This window comes from Oncorhynchus tshawytscha, linkage group LG07, assembly GCF_018296145.1.
Source record: "Oncorhynchus tshawytscha isolate Ot180627B linkage group LG07, Otsh_v2.0, whole genome shotgun sequence".
Classification (NCBI taxonomy): domain Eukaryota; kingdom Metazoa; phylum Chordata; class Actinopteri; order Salmoniformes; family Salmonidae; genus Oncorhynchus; species Oncorhynchus tshawytscha.
Window position 1 is genome coordinate 49,590,341 of NC_056435.1, and position 19,554 is coordinate 49,609,894.

The window sequence follows — 19,554 nt, forward strand, 5'->3', positions numbered from 1 at the left end:
CAACCTCAGTCACACTCCAAACTCCACTATGGCCAAGACCAAAGAGCTGTCAAAGGACACCAGAAACAAAATTGTAGACCTGCACCAGGCTGGGAAGACTGAATCTGCAATAGGTAAGCAGCTTTGTTTGAGGAAATCAACTGTGGGAGCAATTATTAGGAAATGGAAGACATACAAGACCACCGATAATCTCCCTCGATCTGGGGCTCCACACAAGATCTCACCCCGTGGGGTCAAAATGATCACAAGAACGGTGAGCAAAAATCACAGAACCACACGGGGGGACCTAGTGAATGACCTGCAGAGAGCTGGGACCAAAGTAACGAAGCCTACCATCAGTAACACACTACGCCGCCAGGGACTCAAATCCTGCAGTGCCAGACGTGTCCCCCTGCTTAAGCCAGTACATGTCCAGGCTTGTCTGAAGTTTGCTAGAGAGCATTTGGATGATCCAGAAGAAGATTGGGAGAATGTCATATGGTCAGATGAAACCAAAATATAACGTTTTGGTAAAACCTCAACTCGTGTTTGGAGGACAAAGAATGCTGAATTGCATCCAAAGAACACCATACCTACTGTGAAGCATGGGGGTGGAAACATCATGCTTTGGGGCTGTTTTTCTGCAAAGGGACCAGGAAGACTGATCCGTGTCAAGGAAAGAATGAATGGGGCCAGATTTTGAGTGAAAACCTCCTTCCATCAGCAAGGGCATTGAAGATGAAACGTGGCTGGGTCTTTCAGCATGACAATGATCCCAAACACACCGCTCGGGCAAGGAGTGGCGAAGGAGTGGCTTCGTAAGAAGCATTTCAAGGTCCTGGAGTGGCCTAGCCAGTCTCCAGATCTCAACCCCATAAATCTTTGGAGGGAGTTGAAAGTCCGTGTTGCCCAGCAACAGCCCCAAAACATCACTGCTCTAGAGGAGATCTGCATGGAGGAATGGGCCAAAATACCAGCAACAGTGTGTGAAAACCTTGTGAAGACTTACAGAAAACGTTTGACCTCTGTCATTGCCAACAAAGGGTATATAACAAAGTATTGAGAAACTTTTGTTATTGACCAAATACTTATTTTCCACCATAATTTGCAAATTCATTCATTAAAAATCCTACAATGTGATTTTCTGGATTTTTTTTCTAATTTTGTCTGTCATAGTTGAAGTGTACCTATAATGAAAATTACAGGCCTCGTCTTTTTTAAGTGGGAGACCTTGCACAATTGATGGCTGACTAAATACTTTTTTGCCCCATTGTATTAACCTAAACTGATATCTAATATCAATTGTAAAATAGACTATAGGCTGGAGCCTGAAAGCTCCTTGGAGCTCTTACTCTGTCCATTTTGGCCTTGTTGAAAGAAACCAAATCCCCTGCTGAGACTTTTATTTAACTAGGCAAGTCAATTAACAAATTCTTATTTTACAATGATGGCCTACCCCGGCCAAACCCTCCCCTAACCCAGACCACACTGGGCTAATTGTGCGCCGCCCTATGGGACTCCCTATCACAGGCGGTTGTTATACAGCCAGGGATCGAACCAGGGTCTGTAGTGACGCCTCTAGCACTGAGATGCAGTGCCTTAGACCGCTGCGCCACACTGGAGCTTAAAGATGATTATACAACGACTGAAGTTTCCGTGAATTTGGCTTCAAAAGAACAGAGGCAGAGATCATCTTGTCTTTGATAAAGATGTTCAGTGACCTAGGTCATCATTTTTCTTCTTCTTTGAAGTGCATGACACTTGGCACCTCTTTCTCCCGCGCCACTTCTCCATCTCTATCCCTTTCCATTCTTCTCTTTTTTTCACCTCTGTTTCCACCAACTCCCCCTCTCTCTCTTTTATATTAGTATTTCACCCACTCCACGGTAGAGGGGATAGGAAAGAGAGAAGCCATCTGCTGCAGAAATATCAATACAGCATTTCATCTAAAATAAATTGCCTTGTAATTCACAGGAGGGCAAAGTGGCACATTCTATTACTGTAAATGGAAACTGTCCCCAACTCCCCCAACCCCCTTCTTCCCCATGCCTCCATTTTTCTGTATTCTTCCGTCGCTTTCTTTGCCTCTCTCTTACCTGTAAGGGGAAAAAAACCTTTTCCCCTCACATGCAGAGTGAATGCCTCTTCCCCCGCCATCACCTTTCTTTGTGATGAATATTATAAGGAAACCTGATGCCGTCTCAATGCCGAAGCAATTTAATTACTCAGCGCTAGGATAGGAATGAAACGAGGCTGGCCCACTCCGGTAATGCCATTTTCTCTGTCTATTAGGAGGCAGGTTAAAGGAAATCAGGAGAGGGTGCAAATAATGACAATAGTCGATATGGTGCCGTTACTGACATTCTTCTTTCTCTGTTCTCTCCTGTTCCAGTTGGTGTCTGTCACAGAGCCCAGCACCGAGCCCAGCACCGAGCCCAGCACCGAGCCCAGCACCGAGCCCAGCACAGAGCCCCTGATCATGGACAGTGACAAATTGCTGGTGTCCAAAAACCAGGGGGAACTCAAGGTGAGCAGCTAGCCCACACACAAACCTTAACCCCCAACTAAAACTTCACTGTGACCATAGAATTACAAATGGATATATATACACTGAGTATACCAAACATTAGGAACAAGAACACTTTCCTAATATTGAGTTGCACCCCCCAGAGGGATGCTGGCCCATGTTGGCTCCAATGCTTCCCACAGTTGGGTCAAGTTGGCTGGATGTCCTTTGGGTAGTGGACCATTCTTGATACACACGGAAAACTGTTGAGCGTGAAAAACCCAGCAGCATTGCAGTTATTGTCACAAACTGGTGCACCTGGCACCCATTCCCATACTTTGATCAAAGGCACTTAAATATTTTGTCTTGTCCATTCGCCATCTGAATGGCACACATACACAATCCATGTCTCAATTGTCTCAAGGCTTAAAAATCTTTCTTTAACGTGTCTGCTCCCCTTCCTCTACACTGATTTGAAGTGGATTTAACAAGTGACATCAATAAGGGATCATGGCTTTCACCTGGATTCACCTGGTCAGTTCTGGTCAGTTTTTAATGTTTTGTATACTCAGTGTATTTGTATATTTATTGGATCTCTATGACTGTGACCCTTAACCCAGATCTCAAAGCCAATCGTAAACCCCATTCCACTATCGCATAGGATACTGTCACAATGTCAATCAGCCCTCTGTGCCACCTTATGCAGCTCAGCAAAGTCATATTTGGTTTACCTCTGCTTCACCAGCTTTGGACCCCTGCTGTTAGTAATCACAATGTTGATTTTCATACTCATATGTTCCAAGGAGGTCACCCAAGTCCGGAATTCCCATTCCCAGTGTCAATTGAACCACAAATCAATATAATTGAAAGGGGCTTGGCTTGCTCAATGTTCTAGCGCCACCATTCAATTTTCTGCTGTGAAAGTGCCACCTGTTTTTCCCCTACACTCACCTAAGTACCCCCAACGGCTCTCACCAAGCCCCTCTAATGTTCTCAAAATAGGCCGCTGTAATCACTGCCCGATGAGCAGCACTAGACTCCTGCTGACAAATGACTGAGAAACAAGTGGAGGAAAGGAAAGAGGGAGAACCAGTCATTTCAACACTGAGGGAAACTGATTGGTTTTTCATTGTCAGGCAGGGACAGAGGTGTCAAATTGAATTTATATTTTTGTTTCCCTCTGAACAAACACTCAACCTATGCACTCCTTTCTCTCCCTTTATTTTCATCAGACATCCTTGGTTTCTCTCTGGCCCCAAGTCTCAAAGCAACCTAGCCATCATCCCAGAGTCTTCAGATTGCATTTTGTATACCCTTCATATATCCCTGGGGTGTTACACAATAATGTAGTGAGGTGAAGATTTTGGGTCAATTTATAGTTAATGGATTCACTAAAGGGATATTGCATTAACACAAACCTGTGAAGTCCACTGTTGAAATGCTGCTTTAGAATATAAAGGCTCTCACAGGGATAATGGGAGCTGAAAAGGTGTTATTTAGCTTTATCTCAATCCAAATGCTATTTCTTCTCTCCAGAGCTTTGGATAACCAGCTAATGTAATGCAGAAGCCCCTTGTCTCGGTGGTCTTAATGAACCATGGTTAGAGTAGATACATGTATTGACTGACTGAATACAGTTACATCCTCAGCTAAGCTCTGCACTGCTCCAAACTCCCCCTAGCTCCACTGATCCAGATGCAGCTCCCATGCAGATTGTATATACAGTGCCCTGAAAAAGTGTTTGTCCCCTTTCTGATTTTCTTTTTTTCATATATATATTTTTGACACGGAATGTTATCAGATCTTCAACCAAAATCTAATATTAGATCAAGGGAACCTGAGTGATCAAATAACACAAAAATGTGATACATTTGTTTATTAAATACATGAAAAAAGTATACAACACCCAATGTGATAAAGTAATCTTCTGTTCTCTATCCATGGAATTAGTCCTCTGCGCCATGTTTTTTTTACCAATACCATTTCAAAGGAAACAAGCACTCATTAAGATCCGGTGTGGCCAATTAGTGGGCACAGCCAACACACTTAACAAGAGAGGATGGAGAGGTTTGTTGATGCTGAGAATGGAATGTATATGTTTTTAAATAACATTCTTAGAACATTCTCTGAACGTTAAAGGTTTTCTTGTGGTTTTTATGGAACATTTTCTTAACTTTCTCGAAGTACTGAAATTCCCACAGAAAAATGTTGTTTGTGTTAACATTCTTGGAACAATTTGAGAACATTCCCAATGCCAAACCAGTTAGAGAATGTTCATAGAGCATTACCAAAATGTGAATGAAATGTAACCATGTTTTTAGGAATTGTTCTGTTAAAGTAATGAAATAACATGAAAAAAGTTCTTTTTTTATGGTCAAGTTCATTAAATGTGCTGAGAAAGTGGCTTTGGAACAATCTTGCACCATTCCCAGACAGTTGTGGGAAGGTTGTATATAGAGTAACCATATGACAACCACACTTTCACCAAGCTCTAAGAAACAAATGGTTCTCTGAATGTTATGTGCTAGCTGGGTGGCTACTCGCACTCAGAGTGGAGACAGCCAAGCAGTTAATGGAAGAATTTATTTCTGATTTCTGCACAGGATGGGAGCAATTTTTATCAGGCGGGACTGTAAAGTTCCGTGGTTAGGGAACTGTTGCGTTGCGGGATTAGGATAGTACGGGGGGGGAATAATTCACTCCTGTGTCGACCTCTAATAGCCACTTTTCAGGAAGAGGTAATGAGGCGGGCGGAAGAGAGCAGAATACATTTTCTCACTGATTACAGAATTAATTGCATCTTTAATTAATGATAAAGACAGCTTCCTAAGGTTGGCAGGCCATGTGTAACCAAAGTAGCTTCAGTCGCCTCTCCAGTCTTCTCTCCTTCCCAATCTGTCGTTAATTTATTCCTCCCCCTGTCAGGACTAGGGTGCTCAGAATTCTCAGGATGTCCTCTGTTGCTGTGACATAGTCATTGGTGACTTGGACTGTTAACTTGAAACAAGTACATTCACTTGAAACATGAGTTGCAGGCCCTCTGTAAGTCATTACTTATCCAAGAAAAAACAGAGTAAAAAGGAATCTCCACAATCGAGTGTCTACATGAAATCAATGCATATAACTCCTGGTGCACCGTGCATGCAATGTGTTAGATGTTGGAGGCATTGTGCACATCTTCAGATAGCAGTCGTACTGTACTTAACTTGAAGTGTTGTTCTTAGTTTGTTGTTTGAAGATGTAACAAAGTTCCATCCTGATGTCCTTGTTTATGCAGAGCAATGGGGACCGCACACAGAACGGGTCAGCCGCATCGGCCCGGGCCCCTGCCACCTCCATGGAGGCCCTGTCTCCGTTTTTCAAGAAGAAAGCACACATCCTAGAGGTCCTGCGGAAGCTGGAGGAGTCAGATCCACTCAAGTTCCACCGCTCCTCCTGCCTGTCCCCCCACCATGACCTGGGCCAGGTGCCGGTCTCCATGGAGAGAGACCAGATATCCCTGATGTCATCTGAGGCATTACCTGCCCCACAGCGCCCGGTGGCACAACCATCGTCACGCTGCCACCACTCCAGCTCTGACTCGGACATTCACGATTATGCCAATGGAGAAGGGGCTCTCCAGAAGGACCATGCCCAGCTTCAGCAACAACAACACGGGAGATGTCAGTCCTGCCACATACTCTCCCAGAAGAGCAGCCTGGACAGCCTGCTGAAGTGTTCCCAGGGCTACGGTGCCTCACACCAGGCCAGAGTGGAGATCCTTAACAGGCAGGCCAGTGCAGAGGACCAGGGGGCATCGGCACAGAGCACAACCCCTCCCCAAGCAGCGGCTTTTTCCCACCTCCTCTCTGCTGACAGCACAAACCAGTGCTACATGCGCAAAACAGCTTTGGACTTTCTAGAGCGCACTCCAGAAGGTCTGGGTTCTTCTGATCCTTTCCTCTCCTTGCTAATCCAAGCCAACCTCAACGGGATGCTAGGGCAGGAGCCCAGGAAGTTACAAAAACACACAGACAAGCATCCGTCTGGCAAACCGCCGCCTCAGGCGGAGGTACAGCCCTCTCACGGTGAGGATATAAAGCACATAAAGGCTGTCATGGCAACGTCGCAGAGCCAGAACGAGGACAGTCTGGAAGAGTGCTGCTACCTGGAAGTAGAGGCAGCGGCACACAATGTGAACAACCGCCTGCACTCTTCTACCTCACACACAGACCATGTTGAGACGGAACCAGGATATCCCAAGGAGCAGGAAGTGAGTGATCAGATCTGCAACGGGCTCTACTTCTCCAATGAAACGTCTGTCTCCAAGAAGGTGGCGGTGGAATCTTACTCTCCAGCCCCAGTGCCTGACAGGAACAGCTCAGCTCAGGCCCTGAATCCCTCTGGGAAGAGCAAGCTTGCACTCAGCCCCACCTCTCCCTCTTCAGGTCTGAGTGAAGTCAAGCCCTCCCCTATCTCATCCCCGTCCCGGCTGCTCAAGTTCCTGAAGATCCCTCCGGGGATCAACCAGGCAGAACCAGGCAATCCCCTCCGTCTAAGTCCCCAGCTCCCCCGCAGCTCCAAGATCCCCTGCAGGAACAACAACAACTATGAGGTGTACCACTCTCCCGTCCTGACCCGCAAAGCCACCACCACAGAGAGGGAGAAGCAGCCATCCTCATCCTCCTCCAAAACAGACCCCTACCCTGCCACACACTCCGCCCCCACCTCCCCACCCAAATCAGAGGACATTGTGAACACCCCTCCCATGGCCAAGGAGATTGTTTTCAGCAGCCACTTTGTGCCCAAACCCAGCGACAGCACAAAGGCATCCCCCTCCTCTCATGCACAAAGGGGCTCTCGGAAGGTACCCCAATACGAGAATGTCTGCCCCTCAGATGGGACGCCCCAGTTCCTGGAGGGTCTTAAGAAGTCCCAGTACCCCCAACACGAGGGTCCTGTAGAGAAGCATTGTCAGCAAGATGAGAGCCTCCTCAGCCCCCCGTCTTCACAGCACCCTGACTCGTCCCCAGGGACGGCTGACCAGGACTTCTCTGACCGGGACACTGACTCAGAAAGCCCCATCTGGCACAAGCCAAACCAACACTTCAGCCTCCCCTCCTCGTCCTCCTCCGCCGCCAGTAAAGCACAAAGTAGTCACCCCAGGTACTCCAGCATGAGGGACAGGCACCAGGAGCACCGTGCAGCTCCAGAGCCCAGCCAACAGAACTGTGAACCTGCCCAGCCAACTCAGTCTTCAGCCAGGCGAGGTGACCCCAAGAGACTGGTGCAGGGCAAGACTTCCCAGAGTGAGTCCAGTCACTACCCCTTCAAAGAGCGCCTGGCTGCTTTGGGGAAACTGAAGAGCACAGAAGATCTGCCAGTAGGTGCACAGTCTGTGGACAAGAAGGATGTACAAAGTAACCTAGGCAAACCCCCCACCAACAATATTGAGAAAAGCAAGACTGCTGAAAGGCAAGGTGAGCGAACTGGAGCAGAGCAGCACAGAAATCAGAAATCCACTGATTCCCTGGATGGGAAGCCCTACCCCAAAACCAGCCTCTGCAGTCACACTAGGGTGATAGGTCCAATACATGAATCGGGCACCAAATCCTCAGCCACCCCATCAATGATACCCAAGGGAGAGCAGGAGACACCGTTTTCTCCCAGGATATATGTAGCAAAAGCAGAGGGTCCAAAGATCAAGATGGGCACATCATCCTCCAACGCAGAGAATCCTCCAGTGATGCGGAGCTATGGGAAATGCCCCATCACCCAGAGCCACCACAGTAAAACTGCCCCCAGCCCACAAAACAGCCCCACTAAAGTCCCGTCAAAGTCCCCTTCAAAGGTAGGTCAAGCTTCCTCTTATCCCAGAGGGGTCAAACCCATTCCTGAGGACCGTGCCCTGGCTCAGAGAAACCCAATTCGGCCAGAGGACAAAACCAAGCTCCCGGCCGGCAAGAAGAAGACCTTTGGCCATGCAGAGAGCTTCCCGCCTCCCCCTCTGCCACCACGGCCGTCTACTGAAGCCATCGCAAAAGAGGACAAAAAGCCGTACTCGTCTGGCCCACCCGTGCTCCAGTCTGCCATTGAGCAGAAAGTAATGCGTGGCATCGAGGAAAACATGCTGAAGCTGCAGGAGCAGGACCAGGGCCAGGTGTCCGAGCCAAAGCAGAAGGCCTCCAATGGCATCGCCAACTGGTTCGGCCTGAGGAAGAGCAAGCTCCCCGCCCTCAACCGCAAACCGGAAGTGTCCAAGTTCAAGATCAACATGTCCTCATCTCTTTCGTCATCGTCTGCCTCTGGCGGAGGGGCTAAGGACCCTAAGACAGGTGGTCCCCAGAAGGTGGTGGAGAGCCTGAACATCTCCAAGCTAATGGAGAAGGCAGAGGACCTGCGGAAGGCGCTGGAAGAGGAGCGGGCATATGTGAACAGGGTCGGGATGGACCACTCTGGCAGAGGCCACTCATGTGAGGTGGTGACGGACCAGGCCCAAGGCCAACTGTCACTCATGTGCAGAGGATTGACCGCAGAGAACTTCATGCAGCAGCTCCTCAACAGGTAATAATGATATGCATTCCTAAATAACCTGATCATTTACCTGAGAATGAATGACATACAGTGGGGCAAAAAAGTATTTAGTCAGCCACCAATTGTGCAAGTTCTCCCACTTAAAAAGATGAGAGGCCTGTAATGTTCATCATAGGTACACTTCAACTATGACAGACAAAATGAGAAAAAAAATCCAAAAAATCACATTGTAGGATTTTTAATGAATTTATTTGCAAATTATGGTGGAAAATAAGTATTTGGTCACCTACAAACAAGCAAGATTTCTGGCTCTCACAGACCTGTAACTTATTCTTTAAGAGGCTCCTCTGTCCTCCACTCGTTACCTGTATTAACGGCACCTGTTTGAACTTGTTATCAGTATAAAAGACACCTGTCCACAACCTCAAACAGTCACACTCCAAACTCTACTATGGCCAAGACCAAAGAGCTGTCAAAGGACACCAGAAACAAAATTGTAGACCTGCACCAGGCTGGGAAGACTGAATCTGCAATAGGTAAGCAGCTTGGTTTGAAGAAATCAACTGTGGGAGCAATTATTAGGAAATGGAAGACATACAAGACCACTGATAATCTCCCTCGATCTGGGGCTCCATGCAAGATCTCACCCCGTGGGGTCAAAATGATCACAAGAACAGTGAGCAAAAATCCCAGAACCACACGGGGGGACCTAGTGAATGACCTGCAGAGAGCTGGAACCAAAGTAACAAAGCCTACCATAAGTAACACACTACGCCGCCAGGGACTCAAATCCTGCAGTGCCAGACGTGTCCCCCTGCTTAAGCCAGTACATGTCCAGGCCCGTCTGAAGTTTGCTAGAGAGCATTTGGATGATCCAGAAGAAGATTGGGAGAATGTCATATGGTCAGATGAAACCAAAATAGAACTTTTTGGTAAAAACTCAACTCGTGTTTGGAGGACAAATGCTGAGTTGCATCCAAAGAACACCATACCTACTGTGAAGCATGGGGGTGGAAATATCATGCATTGGGGCTGTTTTTCTGCAAAGGGACCAGGACGACTGATCCGTGTAAAGGAAAGAATGAATGGGGCCATGTATCGTGAGATTTTGAGTGAAAACCTCCTTCCATCAGCAAGGGCATTGAAGATGAAACGTGGCTGGGTCTTTCAGCATGACAATGATCCCAAACACACCGCCCGGGCAATGAAGGAGTGGCTTCGTAAGAAGCATTTCAAGGTCCTGGAGTGGCCTAGCCAGTCTCCAGATCTCAACCCCATAGAAAATCTTTGGAGGGAGTTGAAAGTCTGTGTTGCCCAGCAAACAGCCCCAAAACATCACTGCTCTAGAGGATATCTGCATGGAGGAATGGGCTAAAATACCAGCAACAGTGTGTGAAGACTTACAGAAAACGTTTGACTTCTGTCATTGCCAACAAAGGGTATATAACAAAGTAGTATTGAAACTTTTGTTATTGACCAAATACTGACCAATACCAAATACTTATCATTTGCAAATAAATTCATTAAAAATCCTATAATGTGATTTTCTGGAGAGAAAAAAAATCTTGTTTTGTCTGTCATAGTTGAAATGTACCTATAATGAAAATTACAGGCCTCTCATCTTTTCAAGTGGGAGAACTTGCACAATTGGTGGCTGACTAAATACTTTTTTGCCCCATTGTACATCCAAACCCTGTCTAGGATATATTGGACTGGGGCTGTCAGTGTACTAAATTTGTGATCATAAGATAATTATAAAACTTGGCCAGAGGGTAAACTCTTTCTCTTATGATTTATATCTGATCAAATTGGATTTGTAAATGGAGTTTAAGTCGAAAGCTAGTTCCCCTATGAGTTTGTTGTAACGTCTTCCTCCTTAAGTCCCTCGACGTCTTGTTCTGGAAACAGGGTGGATGAGAGGGGAGCTATACCTACCACCTTTGGAATGACACACAGACGCCTCTCCTTTGACTCTAAGAGGTCGCGGCCCAACTTCAGTCACCAGAGGAACGGGATCAGCCACACCAAGAGCAGGGACGAGATAGCCCAGGTAAACTATTTTCTCTCTGTCGTATTCCTCTGATACACTATAGAAAGATGAATAAACTACACATGTAGTGTCAGTGATATATATGATTGTCATTAACCCTTGCTGTTTCAGGGTTCGGTTATGATCGGCAAGGATGAGGTCACATCAGAAGACAGCTTGGCAGAGTCCATTAGTTCTCAGCATTTTACAGGTAGCATGATGCTGAGTCATAATAATGCCAGTCGTCTATTTTCCTTGAGTAGCTCTGACTCTAGTCTTACTTGATTGTTCCTTCCTCACTGTTTAGGTTCTGGGGCCTCCATGCGCACCCTCGACAGTGGCATTGGCACGTTCCCCATGCCAGACTACGCCAGTAGCATGGCAGGGAAGAGCATCCCTAAGGGGAAGCCACAGGGAGAGCAAGGGTTTTCTTGCTCCCAGGGTAAGCATGGGGCCATGATGAAGGTTCCGCGTAAGGCCCATACACTGGAGAGAGAGCTGTCATCTCTGGATGAAGTCAACCTGTATGGCTCAGGGCTGGAGGGAAAAGGTACCAACATGCACCTGTCCAGTACAATCCACGAGGGTAAGCTTAGACTTTGTATTACCATAGGACTTGTTGTGTTCCCATGTAGACCATTTCAATGCTGACATTTTACACACAAAAAAAAAAATGGGAAAGTTCATATTTTATCAGTTGTGTTAATATAATGATAAATCCTGCAAAACAAATATTTTGTGGCTCATTAAAACTGAACCAACTATACACACAAGTTTACCTGAGGTACACTCTTTTTTTCCATTTTGAATTTAATTTGCTCTTATGCAGATATAGATGCCTATGGAGCTCATATGCAAAATCCCCTCACCAAGAACTGGACCTTTCCCAATCTGAAAGGCTCTGCGGGAGCCACTGATGTTTACCTGGATGTGCAGGGAGACCTGGGGACCCCATCCAGAAGGGTGAGTGAGTCAGTCATCTCCATTCTAATGAGAAATTTCAAAGAAGACCACATCCATTTACTCTGTGCTGACATGTTACATCTTATTAATCTATGTTCAAATGATGAAAGCGCCGCTCTTTATTCATATTTTAAGAGATAAGGCTGATAGAAAGATAGCTGGGGCCTTGAACACTGTCGCCTGTCAGTTGTTATCCCTTGTCAGCACCAGAGTCCCATTAGCATTGTGAGTGAGAGCTCATCCTGCCTTTTCTCGGGTATGGGGGCATTGCTGTGAAAACGAGAGGGTAAAGGGGTTTTGACTAACTTGTTTTTGACTCTCTCCCTTTGAATGGGGTGCTTTAATGGCAGTCTGGAACTGAAATGCACAGAAAGTCCACAGCTTTTAATGCCAAGTTCTCCCTTTTTTGAGAAATTTGAAGTTTGAGGGGAAAGAGTGCACAAAGAAATATGTGCAATTTAACAGCAGTGTTTCCATCAAAATGGCTTGTTACGAATGAAGAGCTGAGCGTAATGACGTAGTGCACATAAGTATAACTAATTCACTGAATAAAAAAAATATAGAAGTTATGTTTCCATCCCATTTGGCATAAAAAGTCCTGCGAAAACAACAAATGTGCCCACTTGGCACAGGTACTCTCGCAAACAGCTCATTGATACAGTGTAGAGGGTACATGATGAGATTATGAATAAACAGCAAATGTGCCCACTTTTAATTTGTCAATTAGCAGCTAAGCACCGATCATCATCATGTCACCAGCATACAAATGAACCCTTTACAGTGGCATATTTGGGCACTAATAGGCACCTAAATTGGAATGGAGTGCCTGTACAGTAACATGCTATACATGACATCAGAGCTCTGGCTCTACACTTCACAGCGCTGTATGGGTTTTTCCTGGCAGTCGTTGTGAACTTGAGCACCGCACGTGACAACAAGTTGCCCCCATCCCTCCCGGTAATTGGTCAACTTTTGCAACAACAAAAAAATATGTCTGTGTGCGGGAAATGTTAATTAAGATGACTCAATGTATTTTGAAAGATGCATACAAGCAAGCCAAAGACCCGTGAGTCCAAATGTGCACTTCACATTTCCAAATCATAAAACTCCTATACATATACAGTGTCAAATGTTTATGATCACTATGTATGATGTACAGTTACAAGATGACATGGCGTCATACCCTGGGTTGTTCTGAACAGAATGAGCTAATGTTTGTTTATTCTTGAAGAGAATCTGCTGCAGCACACGAACCTGAATGCACTCATGACTCCTTTCTATACCCACCAACATTACCATCTGTTTCTCTGAACTGCCTTGTGAAGCCGAATACTGTAAGATCATGTTTTATAACTTCGCTAGTCATGTTGGAAATAGAACAAGCTTTCGAATCATTCTCACCTGACCCAGATTGCTATTTATAATGGGCTGTTCCTGGATTGCGTAAACAACAACAGTAATTGTGTGATGGTGGGGATGCAGGGTTGTCTTCAAAATGAAGTGTGCTCTAGATCCTTAACAGCACAACTAGGAGAGCTAAAAAAAAGTGTAGTTTAAAAAATTTTAAAAACTTTATAGTTGAAGACTTCTTTGAGTCATTAAAGTGCATTGAAATTGCACACTTTGGAGAGATTAGTCCTCTCACTCAAACCCTTGACATTTGTCGTCTTATGTTGGACCTAACCCACATTTTCCAGGAATAGTCTTATCATGCTACTGAAAGTATCCAGAGTATTTATAAACAAATGTGGCAAAGTACAGTAAATGTCAAAGTAATATAAAATCAATAATGTAATGTTTGGATTCAGTCTTGTCAAGTGAACTGTTGTATTCTTACCTTTGATCTAATCATTTTCCCATTATCTCCAAACTGTCCCTTTCAATTGCTAACATGGTTATGCATTTCATATTTCTTCTATAAGAAACATTTCAATTTAGCCCTATCCATATAGACTAATTCTAACGAGTGTAAAGGGTAAAGACCTTCGATATTTATTAGAAAGGAAAATCAAACTTATCGCGTGCACATTCACCACCCTGTGAAATTCATCAGAACTCATTTCATCCGTAGCCTAATAAACTGTGCATGCTTTTCCATGTTGTAGTGAGTTGAATGGAAGCATGCTTACTGACTGTCGTGGAAATTACCACCAGGGACACCTGAAGTCAATATTAAATGAATCATTCTTTATTATCAGTCAAAACCTTGTCCTAAAATAACATGATTTAGCTTATTTAACTATAGCATCATTCTGTCCCCCTTGTCCCTCCCATACCATCCATATCCCAGGCATGATCAATCAATCCTGTGAACCCAGTCCCTCCACTAGAACCTGTTAAATCTCACCCCTAAAATTAACTTCATGTGCCCACCTTTCCTCTCCCCCAAGAGTTTGAAACAGTGTTCCCCCCAGCGCCCCCTGGCCACTGACCCAGGCAGCCTCCCCCTGCCACTCCAGACAGGGCTCAGCCAGCGGGGTATGGGGCGGACGCCCAGCGCCTCGGAGGTGGGGAAGGACGGAGGGCTGGGGCTGGTGAAGGAGAGACCAGAGGACCTCCTGTCCCTGAGAGAGACGCCTGAATCCCTCAGTGACTCCCTCTACGACAGCCTGTCCTCCTGTGGCAGCCAGGGCTAGGACCCAGGGACAGATAGGGGAACAGAGGGAGAGATGGACCAACCGACACCCTTTAAACCACAGCTAATGATGCACATCCATCCCTCCTTGTAATGGTGGCCCAGCCCATAAGGCAGACCAAGTTGAAGTACCTCCTTCCCTCTTCCACACACACAGCTCTCTCTGCTGACCCTGTCTACTTTGCTGAGATTTGGTTAGTACTGCTGGAAAAATCACCCTCAGGTTGACTGATGTTCACACACATCATTTGTGGAACTAGACTGAGAATTGGGCGCTATTGTTCTCCAAGCAACAAGCATCTGATGACAGACCAGCTCAACTCAAATGTGTACACACACCGACGAGATGCATGGGGAAATAACACGTTCAAGACAGCCACACGATCACCATGGTCTGGATAATCTGAAGAATTGTTGTTAAATAATTTAACCAGGCTCCTGAGGTCGGCCCCAAGAAGTGGCTGGTATCAGGGGTTTTTCAAGTCTGTCCTGGATGTGGACACGTTTCAGTCTAGGAAAATTGGGCAGCCATTAATGCCAGAAAACAACCACATTTTACTGCCCACTAAATATGTCGCAATGTGGGGATCGACTACAATAAACTTCCCTGTTTTCAGTTATGTTTTTTGTTTTTTTTAACTGTTGTGCTTTGTTACATGTTATGTATCATGTAATTTTAAGTTAAATAAAAAAAAAAGTGTGGGTATGAATGGAAGGATGTGTGTATGTGAGTGAGACTTAATGCAGGGTCTCCACACTAGCTATGACTATGAGCTTCTGACCGGGGGAAAGAAGTTCACACTTTCTCTGAAGCTGCCATATAGTGTGCTGTTTCACAACCTACTGTAACACATAGTGGCAGATCATGACAACAGCCATTATATTACACTTATGACCAGACATTACCTAGTAGTGTATGTGTTATGGACAATGAAATGCGAAGGATCTCAACCAAGAGTCAAATGTTTTACATGTGTTTAATCCATTGTCAGACTGTTTTACACAGTGAAACATTTGTCAGGAATAATGCCATTATAACAGCATTATATAGGCATCCTGTGAATGCGCCATTAACAATGAAGTTCTAAACTGAGCTGCTATTTAATACTCAAAATAGTTTGACAAGCTGAAAGAGTAAATAAGTAACACGATCCATCCACCTTTTATATACTATAAACTGAGTTGGCATACATGAGCCAGGATTCAATTTAAGACGTGTTAAAGAACAGCGTACTTTAACAGACTTTTTAAAGGTAATTTGTGCTTAACCTGACATGCACAGTGTTTCCCATCGGCTTTTTAGGCCACTGCTCTATAACGCACCCTGCCAAAAATCTTGTTTGGCACAGGTTCCATATTTGTCTAAAATGCTCCACTAAAGCAAAAAGATGGATGTAGGCCTTCCTTGTGAAGAAGTAACGATCCAGCCCCACTGAACATAGAGTAGTTGCTTACTTCTGCAATATGGGCCAATGTTTGGCTTTAACAGGCACAGACAGATACGCATTCAATCAATTTACTGTTGTACAATTAAGAAAGACAAAATGTCTGTGCTATAGGAATGTTAGACATGGATCATTGTACGATCACCATGATGTACACACAAGTGTTTTGGCAGGCTTACAGATATGTTGCAGGATGAAGAGTATGGTTTCTAAACACATTTAGCATTCGTAAGAATCAGAGGTTATCCTAATGGAGAAGTGCTGTATTTAAATGTATTTCCTAAAGTGCACTACTCTGGTTAAAAGTAGAGCGCCCCTTGTTTAAACAGCCACTTCAGAACAGCACCAAGAGACACTAAGAAGGACATGGACTCCTCCCTCCCTCCCTCCCAGCCCATGTACTTGATTATGTCCTCATAAGTAGTTCCATCCGCTTCATAACTCCCCACAAACTTCTTCAGGGATAAGACATCCTTGTGCTTCCAAACTCTGCTTTCAGAAGCATGTGATCTTTCCAAACTAACATGGATTTGACTTTTCTCAAGTTCACATTTTTTCATAATCCCACTTTGAACATTGCTTGTCCTTCAGCCCCCCCTTGGAGTTAACATAATAACTACTGTGTTATACCATGGAAATGGAGATCTGACTGTTACTGTATATACACTTCTCTGTGAGAACAGATAGATTTGAGTTGAAGAGGTTGTCTTCCAGGATATGTGCTGCCGGTCCACCCTTTCAACCCCATCTGAATCATGGCTAAAGGAAAACAAGTGTGTGACATGAAGCCCATTCTCTTTTACAATCATCTCAAAATTCAAATGTTTCCATGGGACATATTTAACACAATCATTTTGTCTTGGATCACTGTGTTCTACGTTGCGACCAAACCATATACAACTAAATAATAACTAACCAACTACAGTACTTCAGATGGTAGCATTTTTCATTCCACCAGATTCCATTGGAAGTAACTGGGAGATCCATATGTAGCTACATGTTAACACCATGGTAACACACGTCATCTATCTGCAGGGAAGACTTTATGGACTCCCTCTCTGTCATTCAAACACCATACACCTTAACTATGGCAATGCTGACCAGGATGGAGTGGCATAGAGGTGAACTCTTTACTTAATATGTTTGCTTTATGGACTCAATTTATCTCACTTCATTCAAAGAGGTTGTTGCAGCTCTATCTATTTGTTGTATTTATTTATTTATTTTTGAGGGCAAATCCTAATCAATGAACTTTTTGTTATTGTTGATGTCGTTGACATTGTTGTTATAGATGTTTTTATTCTGATAACGATTTATTTTTGTACTATAGTCTTATTTAATTAAAGTTATTTTTTTCCATGAGAGGTCTGTGTTTGGTGTTCTGTTTTCTGGGGTATTCTCATGTTATTACTCTGATTTGGTAAATAGTATTTCAAGTGATGTGTATATACCATTTCCACTTAAATAAAGCTTAATAAAGCTTAAACTTAAAATAGATTATGGTTTATGGCTTTATTTATCAAGATTGTAAAAACAAAATTATGATTGTTAATTTATGGCTCTAAACAAATGCAAGAACCCAACCAATACAAATCTGAGTATTATTTATTCATTCAAGGATCTTGATTGAACGCCTCTTTCTAAAAGCTCGCAATATCGATGAAACATCAGAGCATGCTATGATTTTGAAACAAACAAGACTCTTGCTGTTTCAGTACTCTGCAAATGCAATACTCTGGATTAGAGTTAGGGTTATGCCAAATTAGGGTTGAGGCAAGAGTTCGGGTTAAACCAGGTTGTGGACATGAAGCTAGGGTTGTGTTGAACCGGGTGTAGAAATTAAGCTAGGGTTTCTTTCAGAAGGAGGGTATATTACTGGAAATTTTACCAGTAAACTACCATAATTTGTATTTTTACTTTTTATTGTATTTTATCAGATGACATCTAGTGGTATTTTTGGGTACCTCAGATTACAGTTGTCTAATTTGTGGCCTTATCCTATGTAAAATATATTAAATAATCAAATAAGATTTTACATTATCCTAATTACAAACCATCAACTTGGTGAATACCAGTGGTGTTTTAATGAGTTTCAGAATTAAATGTCCTTGATATACTTTTTACACAGTTATTTATTAGGACTGTCAATATCTTTATAAATGTTTTAGCTCCAAACTAGTGGCAATTGTAAAAAAAAATCTAATTTAAAAAAGTTAATCGTTGGAATAGTTGCAGAGTTAATAGAAAAGAATGCCATTGTTGATTTAGATGCTTTTTTTCATTAATTAAGCTATTTTCTCTTGAACCATATGGTCTATCCACCAGACACTCATGGACAATATGGACACATAAATTATTAAAGTATAAATTACCTAAATTACAAGCAATTAGTAATACAAAAAAATGTTATTTGTTACCAAATTTACAGAATATTTGATACATTTGGTCAATTACTGGTAGCGTTGCAACCCAATTTAGGTGTAAACTGGGATGTGGACATGAAGCTAAGGGAGTGAACGTTATTTATAATAAGGGTTACATGGACAAAATCAGACCTCTCTGAAATTAAAATGGATGGCCCTGCCTTCAACATAATATATTTGACCCAGCGCTGTAGGAGCTGTATCTACTACACTTTGTTTCGGGACAAACTGGATCACAGAGAGTTCCAATGCGGCAATTGTTCGCTTGCCGAGGATTAAAGGCTTGTGGTGGCTTCCTTGATCACGCAGGTTGCCAGCCTCCATAGACTGTGGAAGACAAAGACAGAGGCCTCTCGCAAAGCAGTCTACACTCCCAACGAGAGGCCCGGAGCGGATACAAACGACTAATCGTTTCGCCGCCCTGGAGCCTGATCTTCCTGCACCTTTGTCGCTGCTTGTACGTGTGTCTGCGGCCGCTGTGCCTACTCATACTCCTTCCCCTATGATTTTGAAGTCTACGTCGGCAACCTTCCATTCCTGCTCTGGGTTGAGTGGGGCTTCTCCATCTGTCGGAGGCACCATCCTGTGAAGAGTGGGAGTGGGCGGATTTCCTCGTCCTTCTCGCCTGCCGTGATTTTGGGCAGCTCCATGGTAAGAAATGTGACTGTTCCTGGTGCAAAAACAATGTCCTATCCCGGAGCTGGAGTAAATTACATTACTATGCTGCTCCCGAATGTACTGCGCCAGGACATGGACATTGATTCTATCGTAGTCTATGTGAGTTTTAATGACATTATGAAGGGCAGCTCTGAACAGTTGAAACTGGATTTCAAAGAGCTGATTGACTCTCTGCTAGACACTAATAAAAGACCTGTCATATCTGGCCCTGTGTCCTCTCTGAATCATGGCATTGAATGCTTTAGCAGGATTCTTGCTCTTCACAACTGGCTACGTGATTATTGCAGCTAAATGGGTGTAACATTTGTTGACAATTTCTATACCTTTTGGAAACAAAACACGTTTTATAAGGAAGATGGGATCCACCCAAATCACTTGGGTTC

At 44.1% G+C, this 19,554-nt stretch overlaps 1 protein-coding gene across 5 annotated transcripts in view; it reads left to right on the forward strand.

Moving 5' to 3' along the window:
- The window catches only part of LOC112254724 (nck-associated protein 5-like), a 252,820-nt gene extending 235,388 nt beyond the window's left edge, over nucleotides 1-17,432 (forward strand). For 4 of the 5 annotated variants that reach the window (XM_042324568.1, XM_024427508.2, XM_024427509.2 and 1 more), the window contains 7 exons: nucleotides 2,372-2,506; nucleotides 5,763-9,028; nucleotides 10,880-11,048; nucleotides 11,160-11,238; nucleotides 11,335-11,613; nucleotides 11,857-11,990; nucleotides 14,381-17,432. In XM_042324568.1, the coding sequence (XP_042180502.1) occupies nucleotides 2,372-2,506; nucleotides 5,763-9,028; nucleotides 10,880-11,048; nucleotides 11,160-11,238; nucleotides 11,335-11,613; nucleotides 11,857-11,990; nucleotides 14,381-14,626 (4,308 nt within the window). In that variant the 3' untranslated portion in view covers nucleotides 14,627-17,432. The remainder of the gene's footprint in view (nucleotides 1-2,371; nucleotides 2,507-5,762; nucleotides 9,029-10,879; nucleotides 11,049-11,159; nucleotides 11,239-11,334; nucleotides 11,614-11,856; nucleotides 11,991-14,380) is intronic. The other variant, XM_042324569.1, reaches the window with a different exon arrangement.
- Nucleotides 17,433-19,554: the final 2,122 nt, after the last annotated feature.